The 18,727-nt window shown below is 42.0% G+C and overlaps 1 protein-coding gene across 1 annotated transcript in view; it reads left to right on the plus strand.

Moving 5' to 3' along the window:
* F13A1 (coagulation factor XIII A chain) overlaps positions 1-18,727 on the plus strand; it is a 153,945-nt gene that overhangs the window by 52,518 nt on the left and 82,700 nt on the right. Inside the window, exons 4-5 of the mRNA XM_069493144.1 lie at positions 4,299-4,550; positions 18,035-18,153. Coding sequence (XP_069349245.1) covers positions 4,299-4,550; positions 18,035-18,153 — 371 coding nt within the window. The remainder of the gene's footprint in view (positions 1-4,298; positions 4,551-18,034; positions 18,154-18,727) is intronic.

Genomic DNA, 18,727 nt, shown 5'->3' on the forward strand with positions numbered 1-18,727 from the left:
TTAAACAAATTTTACAGTCTTAAAATTGTACATTTTAGCTACGGATTGTGAAATTAGTAAAAAGTTTACGACTAACTTCCTATGCTTTTAACACCCCCTGAGACTGTGAGGAATTTAACTAGGAGGCTTTAAGGCAACTGAAGGTTGACCTAGTAGTGGTGCAGATGTCTGTGAATACTTTAGTAATGTGTCTCCCTTTGGAAGGAAAAACTGTGTGATGGTATTGTCTTCTTAGGCCCAAGTCTTAGACTCCAAGTGTCTGTAACAAATCACCCCTTAAGTAAATAAAATGTAAAACCTGTAAGGCAGGTTGGCAAACTTTCACCATAAGGGCCAGACAGTAAATATTTTGGGCATCACAGACCATATGGTCTCTGTCACAGCTACTCAGTTCTGCAGTTGTAGTGTTGCACAAACAAATCAGCATAACTGTGTTCCAATAAAACTTTATTTACACAAACAAGTGGCAAGTTATATTTGGTCCACGGGCTATAGTTTATTGACCCCTGCTCTAAGGGATGAATGGAGAATGTGGTGACCATTAATGACTCAGAAAATCAAAAATTATGATTGAATGGCAGGTTTCATGTGATTCTTCTACAATGATTCTGGAATTATGAAGACTTTTTAGTTAATAATGAATGACACCACCTTTTTATTTTTTATTTTTGGCCTGTATAGTTCTCCTGATGGAAAAATCAGTCAGCTCAAGATTTTATATAGAATGTGGGATAAACTGGCCTTTGAAAGTAGATTTGAGTTCTGTAGTTGTGTCGGCAATTGGTGAACCCAGCCTGGCTTCCCACAGCCAGAGCAGAGACAGGGTCACTTGGAGGAATCAGAGCGCCTCAGACAATGTGGAAATACAGCGGCCACTTGATGAGCTGCCTTCCCCATCGCAAACCATGACCACTGTTATCTCCATTGTAGAGAATCAGTGAGGTATCAGTTGACAGGGGATGAGTGCTTTGCACAAGATGACCCAGGAAGTATCAGAGCCAGCGAACTGCTTCCCCGTGGCCACAACACCTCGCTCAACACAGGGAACCTGCTTCCCCTGGGACACCCCCCTTTCTTCAGGTTCAGAATCAGAGAAGAAAAAAATCTTCTTCCTTCTGCCTTTACTTTCCAGTGGCTGTGACGTTTAAAAAGCAATCACCGGCCCCTGAGCCAGCCCCTACTGTGTGCCAGGCATGAAGCTTTTATTATATTATAAAATCTATTTTCTTTTCATTTCCAGAACTAAACTACAAAGAGTCAAGGAAATGGAAGCTAAGATAATGAGGCAATTTTGCCCAAGTTGTTCCCCATTGTTAATTGTGGAGTCAGAATTCAACATAGTTCTCACCAACTCTGAAGCATTTTTAGCTCATACTATGTGGTTAAACTCCCATGCTCTCAAGCCAGACTGTCTGGGTTCAAATCCAAACTCCATTACTTGCTCCTTGCATTACCCTGGGCAAATTACCTAGTGACTCCATGTCTTAGTTTTCTGATTTGTCAAATTAGGATAACGATAATGGTTTCCTTCTTGTAGGTTTTGATAAGGAATAACAGGAACATAATAAACACCACAGGCATTTGCTCTCTCTGTGGAACATAAGCTCTTTGAGCACAGGAGTTACTGTCTGTTTTGTTCACTGTTACATCCCCGGCACTTAGCATGATGTTTAGCACATAGTTGGCAATACTGTATGAATGAAAAATGTCCAAACAAACTAGTCTTTAGATTAGGTTATGACTGGGTTCAAAGTCAGCATAAATAAATATAGCTCTCCTTTTTCTTTGCTATTTTTGTATAACATGGATTTGAAAGGTAAAATTTAGTGAGTCTTTGAGTCATCATTTGAAGAATAATATTGAAAACTAACGATTGTCTTCATTCTTTCAATGTCTTCAACAAAAGTAGAAGTTAGTGCCAAGGTGAAGCTGAGGTCTGAGCACACAGCAGGTACAAAGAGTGCTTTCAGATACACCCTCCTCCTTCTTTGCTTGTCCCAAAGGTGCGTACTTAGTAGTTTTAAAAGTCCTTTCATCCGTTATTTTTTGATCTGTCATTCTCACATAGATTTTTACCTTTGAAAGTTCATTTTTACTAAACTTACGTCTTTTTTAATACTATGCATTCTAAATCCAAATCAGTATTTAGTGGCAACAGCTGCTGGGAGCCACCATAATAACTGAATTATGGACCCCGTTTACCTGGAAAGGTTGCTTTTGGTGCCTGCACTTCCGCAGTGATAGGGCTTCCAGAGAACAGCAAGGACTCTGGGGAAAAGGGCAGCCTCACCCAAGAGGTTGCACGTGTTCAAAGAGGAAGCGTAAACAGGCAGCAGGGAACAGAGTAGCCTCTGGAACAAACATCTCCTGCAGGTGGATTTATGGAGGGCTCCTTAGAGGCTGAGCCCCACGTGTTCCCAAGACCACCACTTGGACGCCATGGCACCTTGGCAGAAAACCATTTTTAAATTCTTATTGGATTTATGATGAATATGCGATATTCATTCTGAGTGGTGATTAACTGATACCCCTAACACGCAGCAAAGCACTGGGCTTCTAATTTTTCTTCCTGGTTTGCACTGGGTAAATTATTATTTTCATTAAGATTAAGCATCCTCACAGAACTACCCAGCAGTAACTTATGTCACGACCTCCTTAAAATGCTCTACCTCTGACAATGTGCCTACCAAAGCCTCTTTTAAAGATCTTTAAAATTACTTCAGTAGTTGGGGTAGCTAAAATGTAGCATTATTTTTTAGTTCATTTTAATGTGGAATCCCCTACATCTGTGGTCCCCAAGCCCCAGGCCACGCCCTGGCACTGATCTGTGGTCTGTTGAGAACTGGGCTGCGCAATACCACCCCTCCCCACCCCCACCCCCACCCCCACCCCCACCCCACCCCTATCCCATCTGTGGAAAAATTGTCTTCCATGAAACCGGTCCCTGGTGCCAAAAAGGGTTGGGGACCGCTGCTCTACATGGTTTATATAAAACAGTTGAAGTGCATATATTTTGCTCTTGAAGGTTCTTCTGCTTATAATCAAAATAATTTGCAGACTTGTCTGATATGTATCTTTTTTCAAGCCAAGAAGAACTAATCTATCACATTGTGGAAAAGTTTATAAGTGAATAATTTGCTCCAGTTTAAAATATCTATGAATTTTATTATCCTGCAAACTAAATCGTAAATGAAACTATGAATTTGATCATCCTGTAAGCTAAACTGTAAACTTGAACTCTGTAAGCTAGAGTTAAAGAATGCTGTCAGGTTGACTCTTTCTATAGTTTAGGAACCCAGTGGTAAATTTTAGTTTTGAGGTTAAGATGATGAAATAAGAATTTGGTCCAAAATGGTAGCAATAAAGAAGAATAAGATTTATCTGGAGATAGCTTATTCACAAAGTATGATGTTCCTAAAAATATGGTAAAATTCTCTGATGTTTAATGTTCTATTACTACTAAAACAACAGCTAAACATTTTCAAGTATTTGTTATACACAATAAATTATGTGCAAAGCATCCTCCATGTGTTATTTGATTTTGTCTTTCTATGAGATAGGTGGTATTATTATCCTCATTTATTGACGAAGAAAAAGGGAAAGAAATAGGGATTTGTAAAGGTCAAGTTAATTTGCCAGAGGTTGTAAGAGTAAGAAGGAGCAAAGCCAAGATTCAGACCAGATCATTTGCCACTGGAGCCTGAATTCTGAGCCACTGCCCGTGACATAAGCCCAAACTGCTAATGGGATTGGCAGCAAGCACATATTTAGGTTGCATATGAGAGTGATTACATATAGACAGCTTTTTAGTATACTCACTTTATAGGTAATTGTAATAAACAAAGAAATTGTATTCAGAATAAATAAAACCCATTTGCCTTATGTACCTAAAAACAGTGTTGTGCAACTAATATTACTTCTACCTAATAAAACAATTCTAACTTTTTAGAGGGCAGAATTTCAGGGAATAACCTTACGGTACCCTACAAGCTTTGTCTTCGCATTCAAATTAATGTCTTTACATCTTTTTTGAATTCATTATCTAACCAGGCAACAAAAGTCTCAAGTCTTCTTTTCTTTTTGTGGACATGACAAATCTGAGCCTCAAAGAAGCTAAGAAAGTCCATTACTTTCATACAGCTAGTTGGTGGCAGAAATAAAATCCAAACCTAAAGTTTATGATTTCAAGTCTAAAGGATTATTCCTCCCTGCCCCGCTTCAGCTACAAGATAAGAAAGTGACAACAAAAATGGTTTATGAAATCTACTCAACACTGTATTTCTTCTTTCTTCTCGTAGGTCGCTACCCTCAGGAGAACAAGGGAACCTACATCCCGGTGCCTGTAGTCCCAGAGCTACAAAGTGGAAAGTGGGGGGCCAAAGTCGTGATGAATGAGGACAGGTCTGTCCGGCTGTCTGTCCAGTCTTCCCCTGAATGCATCGTGGGGAAATTCCGCATGTACGTCGCCGTCTGGACCCCCTACGGCATACTCCGAACCAGCCGAAACCCAGAAACAGACACGTACATTCTCTTCAATCCCTGGTGTGAAGGTAAGGGGCAGGCACTCAGTTTTCTCATTTAAAAATTTATGTATTTCCAATGCGTCTCTTTTTGGAGAGGTAGCAGGGTTATTCTAGAAGACGTGTTCTTTTCCTACATGTACTGTTTTTCATGATTAAAAGAGAAAGATATAAAATTCGTCCTCTGTGTATGTGAGAATAAAACCTGTATATGTGAAGTTTGTGCTGCTGTACATTTATTTCAGGATTAATTGAAGATTACCTAAGGTTGCACAACGAGTTATTTGTGGAGCTATATGCTGATGGTGTATCCTCTGTATGTGATTGCTTTGTAAAAGAACAGAGCTTATTAAACTTGACTATCAAAACTATTACAATCCAGGCCAGGTGCTGTGGCTCACTCCTGTAATCCCAGTGCTTTGGGAGGCTGGTTTGAGCCCAAGAGTTGGAGGTTACAGCAAACTATAATGGAACACAGCACTCTAGCCTGGGTGACCGAGTGAGAACCTGTCTAGAAAAAAAAAAAAAGAAATTCATAACTCTGACTTCAGAAAAATAGAATAAAGTCAACTCTGTTCATAGTGAAACTAATATTTCCCTCTCTCTAATTCAAGAACAGAAAGCCTGAATATCTAAAGGACTCCACAAACTTCTTTATGTGCACAATGGGTGCAAATTTCAAGCCATAACTCTGAAGTGCAAACATTTAACTGTATTTTAATGCAATGTAACTTGATCTCTACTGCTATTTTCAGTCTTCCTTTCTGTCTGCTGCAGAAGTTTAATCTAGTTACATTCAAATAAACTCAGTCAAGTTCAATGATGTCTCCATCAATTCTGTTTAGCAACTCAGTCTCACACAGTATTTTCTCTGTAATCACGTCTCTACCCTTCCATATCTCTCCCCTGCTCCCATATGCGGTGCGAGACTGATTTTAAGTTCCCCAGGCAGATGTAGATGTTGCATAAGCCTTGATGGGGGGGTCCACTTTTAGGTCTTAGGAAATGAGTCAACAAAACATATAAAAACTGAGATGGGCCAGCAGCCTTCTCACATCATCCTATCCCGTACGAATTGCTCTCTAATATCTTCTGAAATGGGTCTATATTGAATGACCCCTGTTTGTAAGAGTTGCATTTGGATCAAGGTTCATCGGAACTAGATGTAGATAACTGGACAGCAATGTTTTCTACTCATCTAGAACATAAGCCTGGATTTCGCTGAACTTTTCTTTGAATCATCTGTTCCATGTGTTGGCAGATGGCACCAAGCTAATCCTATACTCCCCACCCACCCATCCTCATCATCTTGTATCCAACACTCCTTTCGATAGGACAGATATTCAAGGTTGATTATTCAAGGTTGATGGTAACAGAAGATGTGATCTGGGCCGTGTGCAGTTCAAAGGTGGACTGCTCTTTAGAATGGTCTCATCAGCCAGACAAAAGGCATTTTGCAACTGTTTGGTGGAGATGAAAAATCCTGAGAGGATCAGAGATATAAAGATAAACTAAGCTTCTGAAAATGTGAAGTTGGAGGTAACCGTAGATGTACAAGCAGAAATGAGAAGTCGGTGTGGGGATATGGAGAGGAGATTCAGCAATGTGTATATGGGAATTATCTGCACCCAGGGCAAAAATATAGCCACAGAAGGAAATAGACTCTCTATCCAGCCCTCAGGGACACCAGCATCCAGGAGTCCAGTGGAGAAAGAATCAGCAAAGGAGACTGAGAGGGAGGAGTATGTAGGAGGTGGATGGATAAGATGGATAAGAAAAGTATATTTGCAAAATCCATACTTATAAAATAAATAAACCGGGAGTCTGTTCTCAACTTTCTTTTCATTACAAAAAAATCACAGGCCTCATATAGCTATCTAGCACCCCAGGACATTTCAAGAACGCTACGATTTACTCAGACTTTGGTTTGTTCACAACTTTTCTGGACTACATTATCTGTGTGAAATGAGGTCCATGTCCACTTGCATTTCGACGTATGTGGCCACTCTTCTTGAGGTGAAAAGGGTTAATCATGCTGCCTGACACACTGACCTTACGGGAGAGCCACTCGGGAAGTGGATAGGCTAACAACCTTGTGCTAATTGCTGCCTTGGTCTTCAGCGCATCCATGGTGAGCAGTGTCCAGGCACCTCTGTTGCTCAGGTCTGTAGGCAACACGGCCGCTGCCCTGGATGGGACCTGGACAGGTATTTTGATGCACAGAAAGGATTGGTGGAAGGTGAGCTACAACCAGCTAGAACAGTTTGGAAGCTGTGGTCTGGGACAAGGACGATGACAGACTACACTGCGGTGGCAGCAGTGCAGAGGAGGAGAAGGGGATGGATTGGAGATCTATTTTGGATTCACAACAGAACTTGCACAGAGACTGAAGATGAGAGGGAAAGAAGAGGGGGGAGTCGAGAGGAACTCAGACAGCTGGTTTGATCAACTGGGTTGATGGTGGTGCCATTTTCGGAGCTGGAAAGACTGACGGCAGTTGGGGGGGGAGCTTCTAGGAGTGAAACTGCGAGTTACATTTGGAAATGTTTATTTGCTGATGTCTGTGAGACATCCAGGTGAAAACGTCAAGTAAACACTTGAATAAGTGAATCTAGTACTCAAAGGAGATGGCTGAGCTAGACGTGCAAATATGGGGACCATTGGGAGCAGGAATGAACCCAAATGGACTCAGGACCATGAACAATCAGAGTGGAGACAGAGGAGAAGTCAGCAAAGGACACTACGCAGGAGCAGTCAGTGGGGACAAGGAAATCGAAAGAGCAGAGAGCCAGGGATATCCATCGATGGGGGAAGACAACAGTTAACTCTGCTGAATGCTGCTGATATGTTGACTAGGATCAGGAAGGACAGTGGTCACACCCTGTGGAAATACGGAAGCCACTGATGATCTTGAAAAGGACCGTTTCACTAGCGCAGTGACAGAGTCAGGGAGGTGAGCATGGACTGCAGCGTAAGCGGGAGGTGAGAAAGGAGAGGGGCAGATGATGTCGTCTCTCAGGAAGACTTTGTGCAGAACCTAGATGTTCATGTGAAGGTCAAGGGAGAATTTTTTAAAGACAAGAGAGTAGGTGTGATTTTATGGTCATGGAGATGAGGCAGGCGGAGAGTCTGGAGCCCAGAGAGCGGGCAGTGCTGCACAGCCGTGGCCGCGCGCTGCAGTCACCAGGGAGCTTTGCAACCGCTGGTGCCTCAGTCCTCCCACGCAGACATCCTGCTGTAACTGCTCTGGAGCGCAGCCCGGGCTTCGGGGTTTTTTAAAAGCTCTGCAGGTGATTCTTGAAGCCAAGGTGGAGAAGCGCTGGCTTCAGGAGTGAAATGCTTCAAGAGTGAGTGGCCGGGATCCAGGGAACAGGTGAAGGGCTGGTGATGGGGGAGGCTGTCCCCCTCCATGAGACAGGCGCACAGTGGGAGAAGATAGGTGCAGATTTCCTAGTGTCAGTGGAAGGAGGATGAGGTTGTTTTCATTTTGTGATTCTTTTTGTCTCAGGGGAGGGTTAAGCAAAGTCATGGGTTGAGAACAAGTAGCAAGGAGGGGGTGTGGGAGGCTTGCTAGGGAAGATGCGATGCAAGCTCATCATCTGGGGAGCGGAGGGTGAGCTTGGACAGAAATGTGCCCGTGGGTCCCCCTGCTCTCCAGAACACGGGAGAACTGCCACAGCCCTCTTCATTCCTTGGCCCATGGAAGTCCAAACATTTCTGTGAAATTCCTTGGGGATTTCTGCTCTTGCGGCTGTCTCTGACTCTAAGAATTCCATTTCCCCCCCAACCCCCAGTGCTGAAGCCTATGATGCTACAGGTGAGAAACTTGACCCCCTTCAATTTCAACATTGGCAACAACAAAAACAGCCGCACAACATGTCTGTGAATGTCTAGACCTTAATTGCAATTTGGTGTGGAGGGCAAGAGGAGGAAAGATTTACTGAGTGGTTCTCAACCTCAGAGCACATCAGAATCACCTGCAGGCTCGTTAAAATACACGTTTCTGTGCAGCATCCTCAGATTGAGCAGGTCTGGGCTTGGGCCTGAGAATTTGTATTTCTAACCAGTTCCTGGGGGATCTGGTGCCGCTGGTCGGGGACCACACTTAGAGAACCGCTGCTTCACAAAACAATAATTACAAAGCCAGGAGTGGCAGTGCCCGCACCTGTAATCCCAACTACTTGGGAGGCTGAGGTGGGAGGATTTTGCTTGAGCCCAGGAGTTGGAGTCCAGCCTGGGCAACATAGTGAGATCCCATTGCTGAAAAAAAAAAAAAAAAGAAACAATAATCACAAAACACAGGAGAGTCTTAAATTTCACTGGCTCTTCCCTGAGCCTAATCTTGGTATCTCCCCCTTAACACCTCTTCTCTCTCTCTATTACTCTCTTTTGTTCTCCAAACTTCTCCCCCAGGAGCAAGTTCTCTTTTTTCTCTCATCCAGAGGGATCCAGCAAGCTCTTTTATTGCATTGCTTGGGCTCCTCCAACAACCTTGCTTTCGGGCACTACACATTTTGTTTTGTTTTGTTTTATGAAATGGGAGAAAGGTCATCTCCTCACTTTACTCACTGTGTGGTTTTCCCAACCTAGCACCCAAAGCAACCTCAAAAGGGGATCAGTATGATGAACCCCCACACACAAGCAGGTACAGTACAGCCCGACAGTCACCACTGCTTTGTGTTTGCCGATGTTAAGGTAAATCACAGGACTCACAGAGACTGAAAAGCAGGTCAAAGCAGAGGGGTGGGGCCATTGCCCCAGTGGAATAGATAACAGAAGAGGAGAAGGACAACCATTCCCAGAAATTGTCAAAAGAGAGCCTGGTAGCGAGATGCAGGAAACGCTACACGCCAGGTGTGGAGCTGAGGCCCAAGGTGGCAAAGGATGCTGGGTCGACAATTACACCGGCACGCGCAGCCTTATTGATAGAGGAATGTTCAGCTGTGCTCCTGAGGGCCCTGCAGCCTGCTCTGCATTCATAGGCAATTTGTCCTCCTAATCACTGAATCACTAATGGAGATCAATGCAACACCGCACCGGCGAGGGCAGGGGTGGATGCAGGGAGCACCGTCGCTTCGTTTTTAATTTACCAGTGCTGACCGGCCTGCAGGTCCCTTCTGGGGGCGAACGCCTCTCACAGGGAGTGGGAGAGGACTGACCCCACAAAGGCAGCAGGAGCAAGTTGGGCATTTACTCTGAATTCTTCTTGTTTTTCTGACCACTCAGGAACTCTAAATTACGGAATGTATTTCACTATTTAAATTTAGAATATTCCCCATTAGTGCCAGAGAGTGGGTTCTGAGAGACTGAGCTTTCTGATACCCGAGCCAAGCTCTCTGGGGCGGTATTTGGCTGCAGGTTTGGTTGGGTGATGTGACTCTCATGGGGTTTCCTCCTCCTGAGGACTGGCTTCCCCCACACCCCTCCTCACCGGCTTTCTCTTACCTCGCTCAGCCTCACGTTCCTGGCATCTGGCATGGTGCCTGGCACATCCTTGATGTTTAATAAATGCTGTGTTGATTCAATAATTCCAAGTAAATACTTTTTAGGCTCCCTGCACACTGTCATCACAGATAAGTTGTAAACGTAATCTCAGACCTTACCATCTTGAAAAAAGTAAAACCCATCTATGCTGTGTGGGGGGAGTGTGTGTGCAGTGATGTGTGTGTAGACTTCGCTTTTCTTTTAGCATCTGATGCCAAATTAGCATCTGGCATTTCTAACTTTTTTATTCAACGTAATTTTTGCATTTTTCCCTAAAGAAATCAATTTAATTTAATAAAGAAATCAATGTTTCCAATACCCTGAATGCTTTTAATAGGCAGTAAATATAACCAGCTTGTATTCTATTACTCAGTTCATCCCTAGACTATTTACTTTGTAGTTATAAGTGGTCTTGGAGCCCCTTCAGGACAGAATGGAGTAGTTCCCCAGGACTGGTGTCCTCTGTCCTCGGAGTAACAATGACCAACAGCCCTTCTCTTGGAGACCCTTGAGCCCAGCCCAGAATTTACACCCTTAGGCTGGAGTCATTCACCCGTGAGTCCGTGGATATTGATCACACGTGTGCCCTCATGCCCACGGCAACACGATTACCCGTGCATAGTACAACAGTATTATTTGTTCCTTCATAAAAATTGAGTCAGTACTAAATTAGGTACTGAGAATATGGCAGTTAAAAAGACAGACACAGTCTTTGCCCTCATAGAGCTTCTAGCAAGGATTTTACAAATGTGCTACTAATAAAAAACTAATTATCATTGTAAAAACTACTAAAATAAGTCAGGGCACAAGGAGAACATAAAACAAGAGCCTCTGACCTAATTGGAGAGTGAGGAGAGACCAGTCAGTGACTTAGCATTGTACGCTCTCCAGCCCCAGAACAGTGCTTGCATAGAATAGTAATTGGTTAATTGAATTTTTACTAAGTTTTAATACAGCTTATGTGAAAATTGTAGCCCTTATTGATTCAATCCGTCTGTTAGGTAAAATAGTATATGTCACTCTTCCCAGTGTCTGAATCACTTAGAGGCTCATTCGTCCTTTTTACACCAATGAGTATCACTGAGTGTGGCACTGCAGTCGCAAGGGATCCCAGAGAGCTCAAAGTAAACCTTCCTCTCAGTGGCATACAGGTGACCGTAGGAGCAAGGTCCAAATCTGTTTACAAGATGTTTCTAGAAGGAGCATGGTTAGAAGGGTTGCACGATCCTCACCTCATGCCTTGCATGTGCTTGGCACACAGCTGATGTTCCATAAACCTTTGCTAAACTCAACTGCTAACCACCACCCTGAGACGCAGGGAAAAGATTACTGGACTCAAATCTCAAGAGAGAAAACAGGCTCCCTGATGTGACATAAATTTCTCAAGGTCTTATAGGAAGTTAGGAAACAAACTGGGGCTACAACTTGGGTGTTCTGACTCAGTCGGGGTAAGCTCTTGTATTTTTAAAACAAAAGCCACTGGTATCTAGCCTGTGTAGCAAGAGAAACAAGAGTACGTGGCCAGCCGGGAAGATTCTGTGATGATCTAACAAATGTCGGAAAGTCCTGCCATTGTGAGTAAGCAAGAAAGTAAATAAGTAAGTAAATAAATAAATCCAGGTCGATATTTATAAGATCAAATGAAAGTTGTCTCTGGAGGAAAGAAAATTAAAGTATGCCAACAAGGGCACAGGCTCCCTTAAAGGATACGTGCTAAGTAAAGAAGCTCTGACATTTTCTTTGTAGAATTGCTTCATGAATAATAGTCTATCTTCTGAAGATATCTAAGTACACTAAAAATTCCTTAACCAGCAAAACTAACAAATTAACACAAATCGAATAACCTCCCCAAGCTGGTATGAGCTGCAGCATAGTGCAAGGCGCTTGCAAGGAATGTCGGGGCAGCCAAAGTGCGGAGGAGCCAGGTGTCTGGGTTTCGCAGATTTCCTCCATTCCAGAGTGACTCTCAGGAAGCAAGGCCTCTGGCGTGTCTGTATGAAGCCACCTTGCTAAGGCAGTGGCTTTGTCACGTTCCAAAATAAAAGGCTCAGACTCTAGAAATGCCATTGCTTAATAGGCTCACAACTGCCACAGACAGGAAGTTGCTCCTGATGTGGCCGCAGCACACGCAGCCTGCTGGAGTTGGCCGGCCCTTCCGATTCACTTTGAGTTGGAAAGACATACCCTGATGACACCACTGTGGAGCGCGTTTGCTCTGCAGACCAGGCCACTCCCTCCAGGAGGGATTACCACGCGCTCCTGCACCCGCCTCCCCTTTCAGTGGGGCTGGGCTTTTGTATAAAGGGGCAGCAAGTGGCGGTGATTCCCAATGCCCTCGCTCTAAATTCGTCCCTTGCCTAAGAAGGTGACGCATTTTGTCTTTTTGAAGGGGCCAAATCATTTTTCCTTCTAAAGGATGAGAAATAAAACCAAACTTTGTTTGAAGTGTGAGTCCGATGCCTTGTCTGACAGCCTTCCTGGCAGGGCAGTTCTGTTTGACCCCTGGGCGCCCCTTGCTGGGCTGCAGCCTAAGGACGCAGGAGTTGGGGCTCCTAACTTTGAATGGCACGCAGATAAGCAGAAGGAGTTTATCAGCTCATGTAGTGATGAATGGCCCTCCTTCTCCCAAAGAGGTTACACAGATACTAAAAATCAATAAGCTCAACATTCATTTTTACATGTCTATTATAAATTCTTACTTTTTCTGGGTGGGGAGGATGGTGGGAATTTCCAAGGGTGCCTGAAATCAGCCCTAAAATTTCTCAGCCCATGATCTTTCTTTTACCATCCCACCATTCCTACCGGAGGAACAGTAAAATAAATGAGGTCGTCATTCTTGTCTACTTGCCTCTTGGAAATCCTCGGTCAGCCTGCGGGGCGGTTACTGACCAGCGTGTCAGCGGCCTGTCCCGGTGGCCGAGCTGCGCTGGGGAAGCCAGTGGAGATACTGTGGCACATTCTGCAATGACGCCAGGTGTGACCTGTTTTCTTCCAGAGTTTTATCGTAGTGGTGGTTGTCTGCCAGAGATTACTGAGGATTGAAAAGTTGTCAACAGGTCCACGGTGCTACCAATAACTCTGTGAGCCACCTAGACCTCCTCCTCTCAGTCCGCACGTGGTTCAGAAGTGTAGTTTCCAGCTCACACACAAGCACACACCCACCCCACCTTCTAACAGTAAACTGGTGGGTTTCAAGGACAGTGAGTTATTGGTTAGTTTGTTTTTTCCTAATAGTAGAGTCCTGCATTTTACTAACTGGAGAACCAGCCTCCCCCTAGAACTACTAAGACCCTGCTACAAACCAAAAATTAAAAACAAAAAAACCACCACCAAAACCCAACAACAAAAATCTCCAGAGGCAAATGATTAAATTTTCCTATTTTTGTTGGCCTTTCAAACATAGGGAGTTTTTTGGAGTTTCCATAGTGATATAATTTTTTTTTTTTAACCTAGCTTTGGACAACTATATTTTAAAGTGACAGATCTGAATAAAAACTGGGGAAATAAAGCACTGCTTTCCACCTTCAATCTTCTTTTAAAATCATAAATAAATTTAAAATTAAAATCACAGCTTCCCATTTGACTCCCTCGCCTTGTTGTGGATTCATGGTGGTGCCGCCCATTTTGAGGTGAGATTTAATTCAGCCGCTGGAAGGAAGAGGGTGGCCCAGTCTTGAGCTGCAGAACTCCTCTCTATTCATAGTTTGCCACCTAAATTTATAACTTCCCATCAATACTAACCCAAAGCCCAAAGGTAAATCCTTCATTTTCTTGGACTTCTCCCTCACCCTCTCAGCTCCAGACGTCCTTTCAGTCTAGTCTCTAATTCTTTCAGGGGACATTTACTGACTTCCTGCCGTGCCCTCGGGTTCTGTGCTGGGTGCTGGGGACCTGATCCCTCGGACTCGTCACAGCCTACTTAGGAGGCAGCTTCGTATTCAGACCCTGGCTTCACATCTCACGAGCACTGCGGCCTTGGGGAAGGTGCTTTACTTCCTTCTGCCTCAGTTTCCTCGTCGATGAAATGGGAATACCTTTCTCATAGGGATGTTATGAGTGTTAATGAGTTAATTTTTCTCTATACAGCACTTAGAAAGTTCCCAGCACATAGAAAATCCAAACACATGCTTGTTCAATAAATAATTAAATGGTAATGTCCTTACTGTGCATGAAAATTGCCTCAGCATCCACAGGGCACTAAGGGAACAAGGCTTAATCTAGCCTGCGTTGGAGAGAACAGGGTATGAGACTTAAAGAGGAAGAGCTATATTTATCTGATAATATTTAATAAGAATAGTGATAATAACAAAGAGCACAACCCTTTTACTGTTAAAAAAATTAACACATTAAAGGTGTTAACCTCTTATTAAATAGGTAGTTTCACTTAAATGCAAACACATTTTAAAAAATAACTTTCTGTGGATGAAAGTCTTATGATAGAAATCAAAAATAATAAAAGCATAAAAAGACCTCAGAGGTCTACAAATCAGAGACACTAACTGTCAACATTTTGGTGTGTTACCACCTAATGTATTTTTAATGATTTTCATTTTTAATTGACAATTAATTGAATGTATTTTCCTTTTCAAATATAGACACGCAGATGATAAAAAGTAAACTCTCCTTTTCACCAACCTTCCAATGCCAGAGAATTCCCGGGGGAAAACAACTGTATCTACCATTGCAGATGCTTTGCTATCATTTTACGTGTTGATATCCACACCCATACCATAGATTTGGATTTTTTAACCACAAATAAGACTGCATTACACATGTGCTCTGCGTCTTACTTTCTCACACAATGTATTTTGGAGAGTGTTTTGTATCAGTACATGCATATTCTTCTTAATGGCTGCTTGGTATGACTGTACCATAATTGATTTGGTCTTTTATTTGCAACTGTTTGAAGTGTTTCCTATTTTCACTATAGCACATTAAGCTGTATTGAAGGTTGCACATACATTTGGTACAAATGTGTTTCTGTAGAATAGCACCCAGAAATGGCATTGTTTGGTCAAAGTTAATTCTCGTTGTAGATTTGCATAGATGCTGCCAAATTACCCTTTTAAAAGGCTGCACTATTTTATACTGCAGCCACAGTACATGACAATATCCCACTTCTTTGCAGCCTCATTGGTTCTAGGTATTACCATTTATTTTAATATTTGCTAATATATAATAGTAGGAAAATTATGGTTTTTCTTTGGTGTTTTGTGGTTATTTACTTTGTATGTCTCTAATTATTAGTGAAGTTGAGACTCTTTTCATATATTTATTGAATGCTTTCTTTCTCTACCCATTCATATCTGGAAAATACTAGGTAAGTTAGGGATTGACAGGAAGAGACATACATGCACCTCTTATTTCTATGCATAAGTTTTGTATATGGTAAGAGGAAAAGATCTTACTGACATTTTTCTTCTTATTTGGTTAGCCTGTTATCAAAACACCAATGAGCTGATTGGATCTATCATTATTCATTGATGTTAAGTCCTGTTTTTATCATATACTAAGATCTCATATATATCTAGTTCATCCATATATTTGTCTATTGCTATGCCCATGTCAGTTTTAATTATAGCTTCATTTCCATTAGCTATAATCACAGCAATGCTACATAAAAAAGAATCAGAAAACCTTGGCAGCGTACAACAATAAGCATTTATTCTCATAGATCAGGGGCTTGGCTGGGTTGGGTTCCTCTAGACTGGGGTGGACTGGTCAGCTCTGCGTCAGGTGGGAACAGCTAGAGAGGCTCTGCCTCTGCCTGCATGCGCTGACGGACTCCTGTCCCCGCCCGCCCCAACCCGTAACCCGTGAGATGAGGGTTTCCTGTGCTCCTCAGCCTCCTTTGACCAGTGGGCTTGCTGGGGAACATTGTTCTCATTTGCAGTGAGAGCAGAGTTGTAAGAGCACATGCTCGGCTGTGCAAGCACATTTCAAGCCTGCTTGCATGGCTTCTGCTAACACCCCATTACCCAAAGAAAGCCCAAGGTCAAGAGGGGATATTCCGTGTTTAGAGGGAAGAGATGCGAGTCACATGGAAAAGGGCGTAGATACAGGAAAGTACAAATTAGGGTCGGAAGTTCAATTGACCATTGGGCAAGCCCCTTGATCTTCCTTCTTTTTCAACATTTTAGTTTTTTGCTATTTTTTTTTTCCACATTGTTTCTTCCAGATAAACTTTTAAATCAGCATGCAGAATTCTAAAAGATCTGAATGGAATCTTGGTTGGGTTCATGTTGACTATGGACTAATTTGGGTAGAATTTATATCTTTACAATATTGAATTTTCACATCCAATTAAAAACATTTTGTACGTTTTTATTTATTTGAGTTTTATGCTTTTTGACAAAGTTTATTTTTATTATAAAAATTTTAAGACAAACTCAGAAGTAGAAAGAAGAGTACAACAACTGCCTATTTATACATCTCCTAGCTCAACAGTCATCATCTCTGCTTCATCTATCCTGTCTTCCCTTATCTTTTGCCTTAGTATTTTCAACTGAATTCCAGTCGCCATGTCATTTTACACCTACATATTTTAGCATGCATCTTCTTAAAACTAGACATATATACAGTATACACATATAGGTATGTATGTATGTATGTGTTTATGTGTATGTGAATAATTATTAAGCTAATAACATTCAACAAGAGTTCCTTAGTATTACCTAATGATCCATCTTTAATCAAACTTTCCCAGTGTCTAAAAAATACTTTTATACTTTGTTTGAATTAAGCTCTACAAATTAAAATTGGTTGTCTTAAGTCTTTTTCTCTAGAGCAATCCTCTTTATCTGTTTTCGTCATGCCACAGACTTGTTGCTGGGACTGAATCATTTGTCATGTGGAACTTTCCATGTTCTGAATTTTGCTGATTCCATACCCTGGTGTCATGAAATATGTTTCTCTAACACCTGTGGTGGTTTCTGTTAAACAGTAGTTAATCTAGATACTCAATCATATTCAGCTTCAAGTGTTTTCTTTTTGGTGGGGGTTAGTGGGCATGGTAAAAATACTTCATAAGTCACGCTACCTGCTTTCCACAACATTCATCCTTTCGATTTATCAACAAGATCAGGTTTTATCAGTCTTCTCCATCCCTTATCAAGTTCCCCTCCTAACTAATTATTTCAGCCTCGATCTGTTGTTTCATTAGGGATCGCAAAATGGTGATATTCAAATTCTATCCTTCCTTCTGCATTTATTAGCATCAATTATTTTGTAACCTTGAGGTAGAATCCACATAAGAAAGTCTGGATACCTGTTCCAAGCACACAAATTTACCTGGATGTGATTTATACTTGTCGGGTCCAGCCTGCGTAAAGATGCTTTGCTGTTCTCATTCCAGGCCTGGGAATAATTGCCAGGCTGATTGCTAAGTGGGTAGATGGGGAGCGTGGCCTTCCTGAGATTATAGCCACAGGGCAGGAAAGTCCTTCACTGGAAGAAACTGACCAGGGAGGCTGGGTGAGCACACTCACCTACCAACACATCCACAAGTATTTTTCACTGAAAGGAGACAACTTACAGCTTCCCTTCTGCCAGCCATGGGCCACAAACCAGACTTGATAAATCATGTTGTTGTCTTCAGATGTGACCCAGATTTGTTTTAAAAATCATTTTCAATTCAGCTAGTTTTCTCTTAACATTAAAAGATTGGAAAATTTTTTTTGGTCTGGGTTAGAGATTTGCATCTACACCGTAGAACTCTGAATCTCAAACTACTGATGCACTGGAATCATAAAATGTTTAATGAGACATACCAATTTAATTGTGCTGCTTGGAACTTAAAGAGCCGGAGTTTGTCAGCATTTTGCCAACAAATGTCATCATTTACAGACTGGTCTTTGGTGCTGATGATGTTCACTGTTGCTAAAAATGTTGGGAAATGAGGTATGCTTAGGGAAACAAAAGACATTTTTTCATTTAATTGATTAAATTGCAGTTTAAGAACAAAATAAACTTGCAGGTATTTGGAAAGAGTCTGGTTTGGTAATGGTCATTATGTTTAAATCCTGATGCAGAGGATGCTGTGTATCTGGACAATGAGAAAGAAAAAGAAGAGTATGTCCTGAACGACATCGGGGTAATTTTTTATGGAGATGTCAATGAGATCAAGAGTAGAAGCTGGAGCTATGGTCAGGTGAGCCATTTAAAATCTGTCATTGTCAAGGATATTTTTACTTAATATTTTTTGTCACGTGTATCCCTGCAGGGTGCCATAGATCAATATTAGACAAGCACAATTTCCTGCTTTTCAGGATCTGAGACTCCAAGGCAGAGAGTATAGCAGTAGAGACTTATAAAGACAACTGAATAATTTATCAGCTGAAACCACATATCTGTGGTTATTACAATGTTACAGAGCAGAGAGATTCTATGGATAATGTGGCATTCTATTGAGAAATGCTTTTGCATCTTAGTACAGTGAAATCTCATTAGCTCAACCTGGAATGGACCTAAGTTTTCCTTTTCTTATACAGAAAAGTATTTTTGATAATGATGCAAAGAATACTGCAAGGTGAGTGCCCAACTCAAAGAAATAACTTTTTTTTAAAGTATTGTCTAGGATACTGCTAATTAGAAAATAGTGTTACCATTTTGTCAAAGAAGGGCCCACTGGGCTTTGTAGAAACATTTTATCAGCTGCAACCTCAAAATTGCCTTCTAGATATAAAGCAGGCAATGATATTCTTTAAAGATATTCAATAATTCAA

This window comes from Eulemur rufifrons, chromosome 18, assembly GCF_041146395.1.
Source record: "Eulemur rufifrons isolate Redbay chromosome 18, OSU_ERuf_1, whole genome shotgun sequence".
Lineage (NCBI taxonomy): Eukaryota > Metazoa > Chordata > Mammalia > Primates > Lemuridae > Eulemur > Eulemur rufifrons.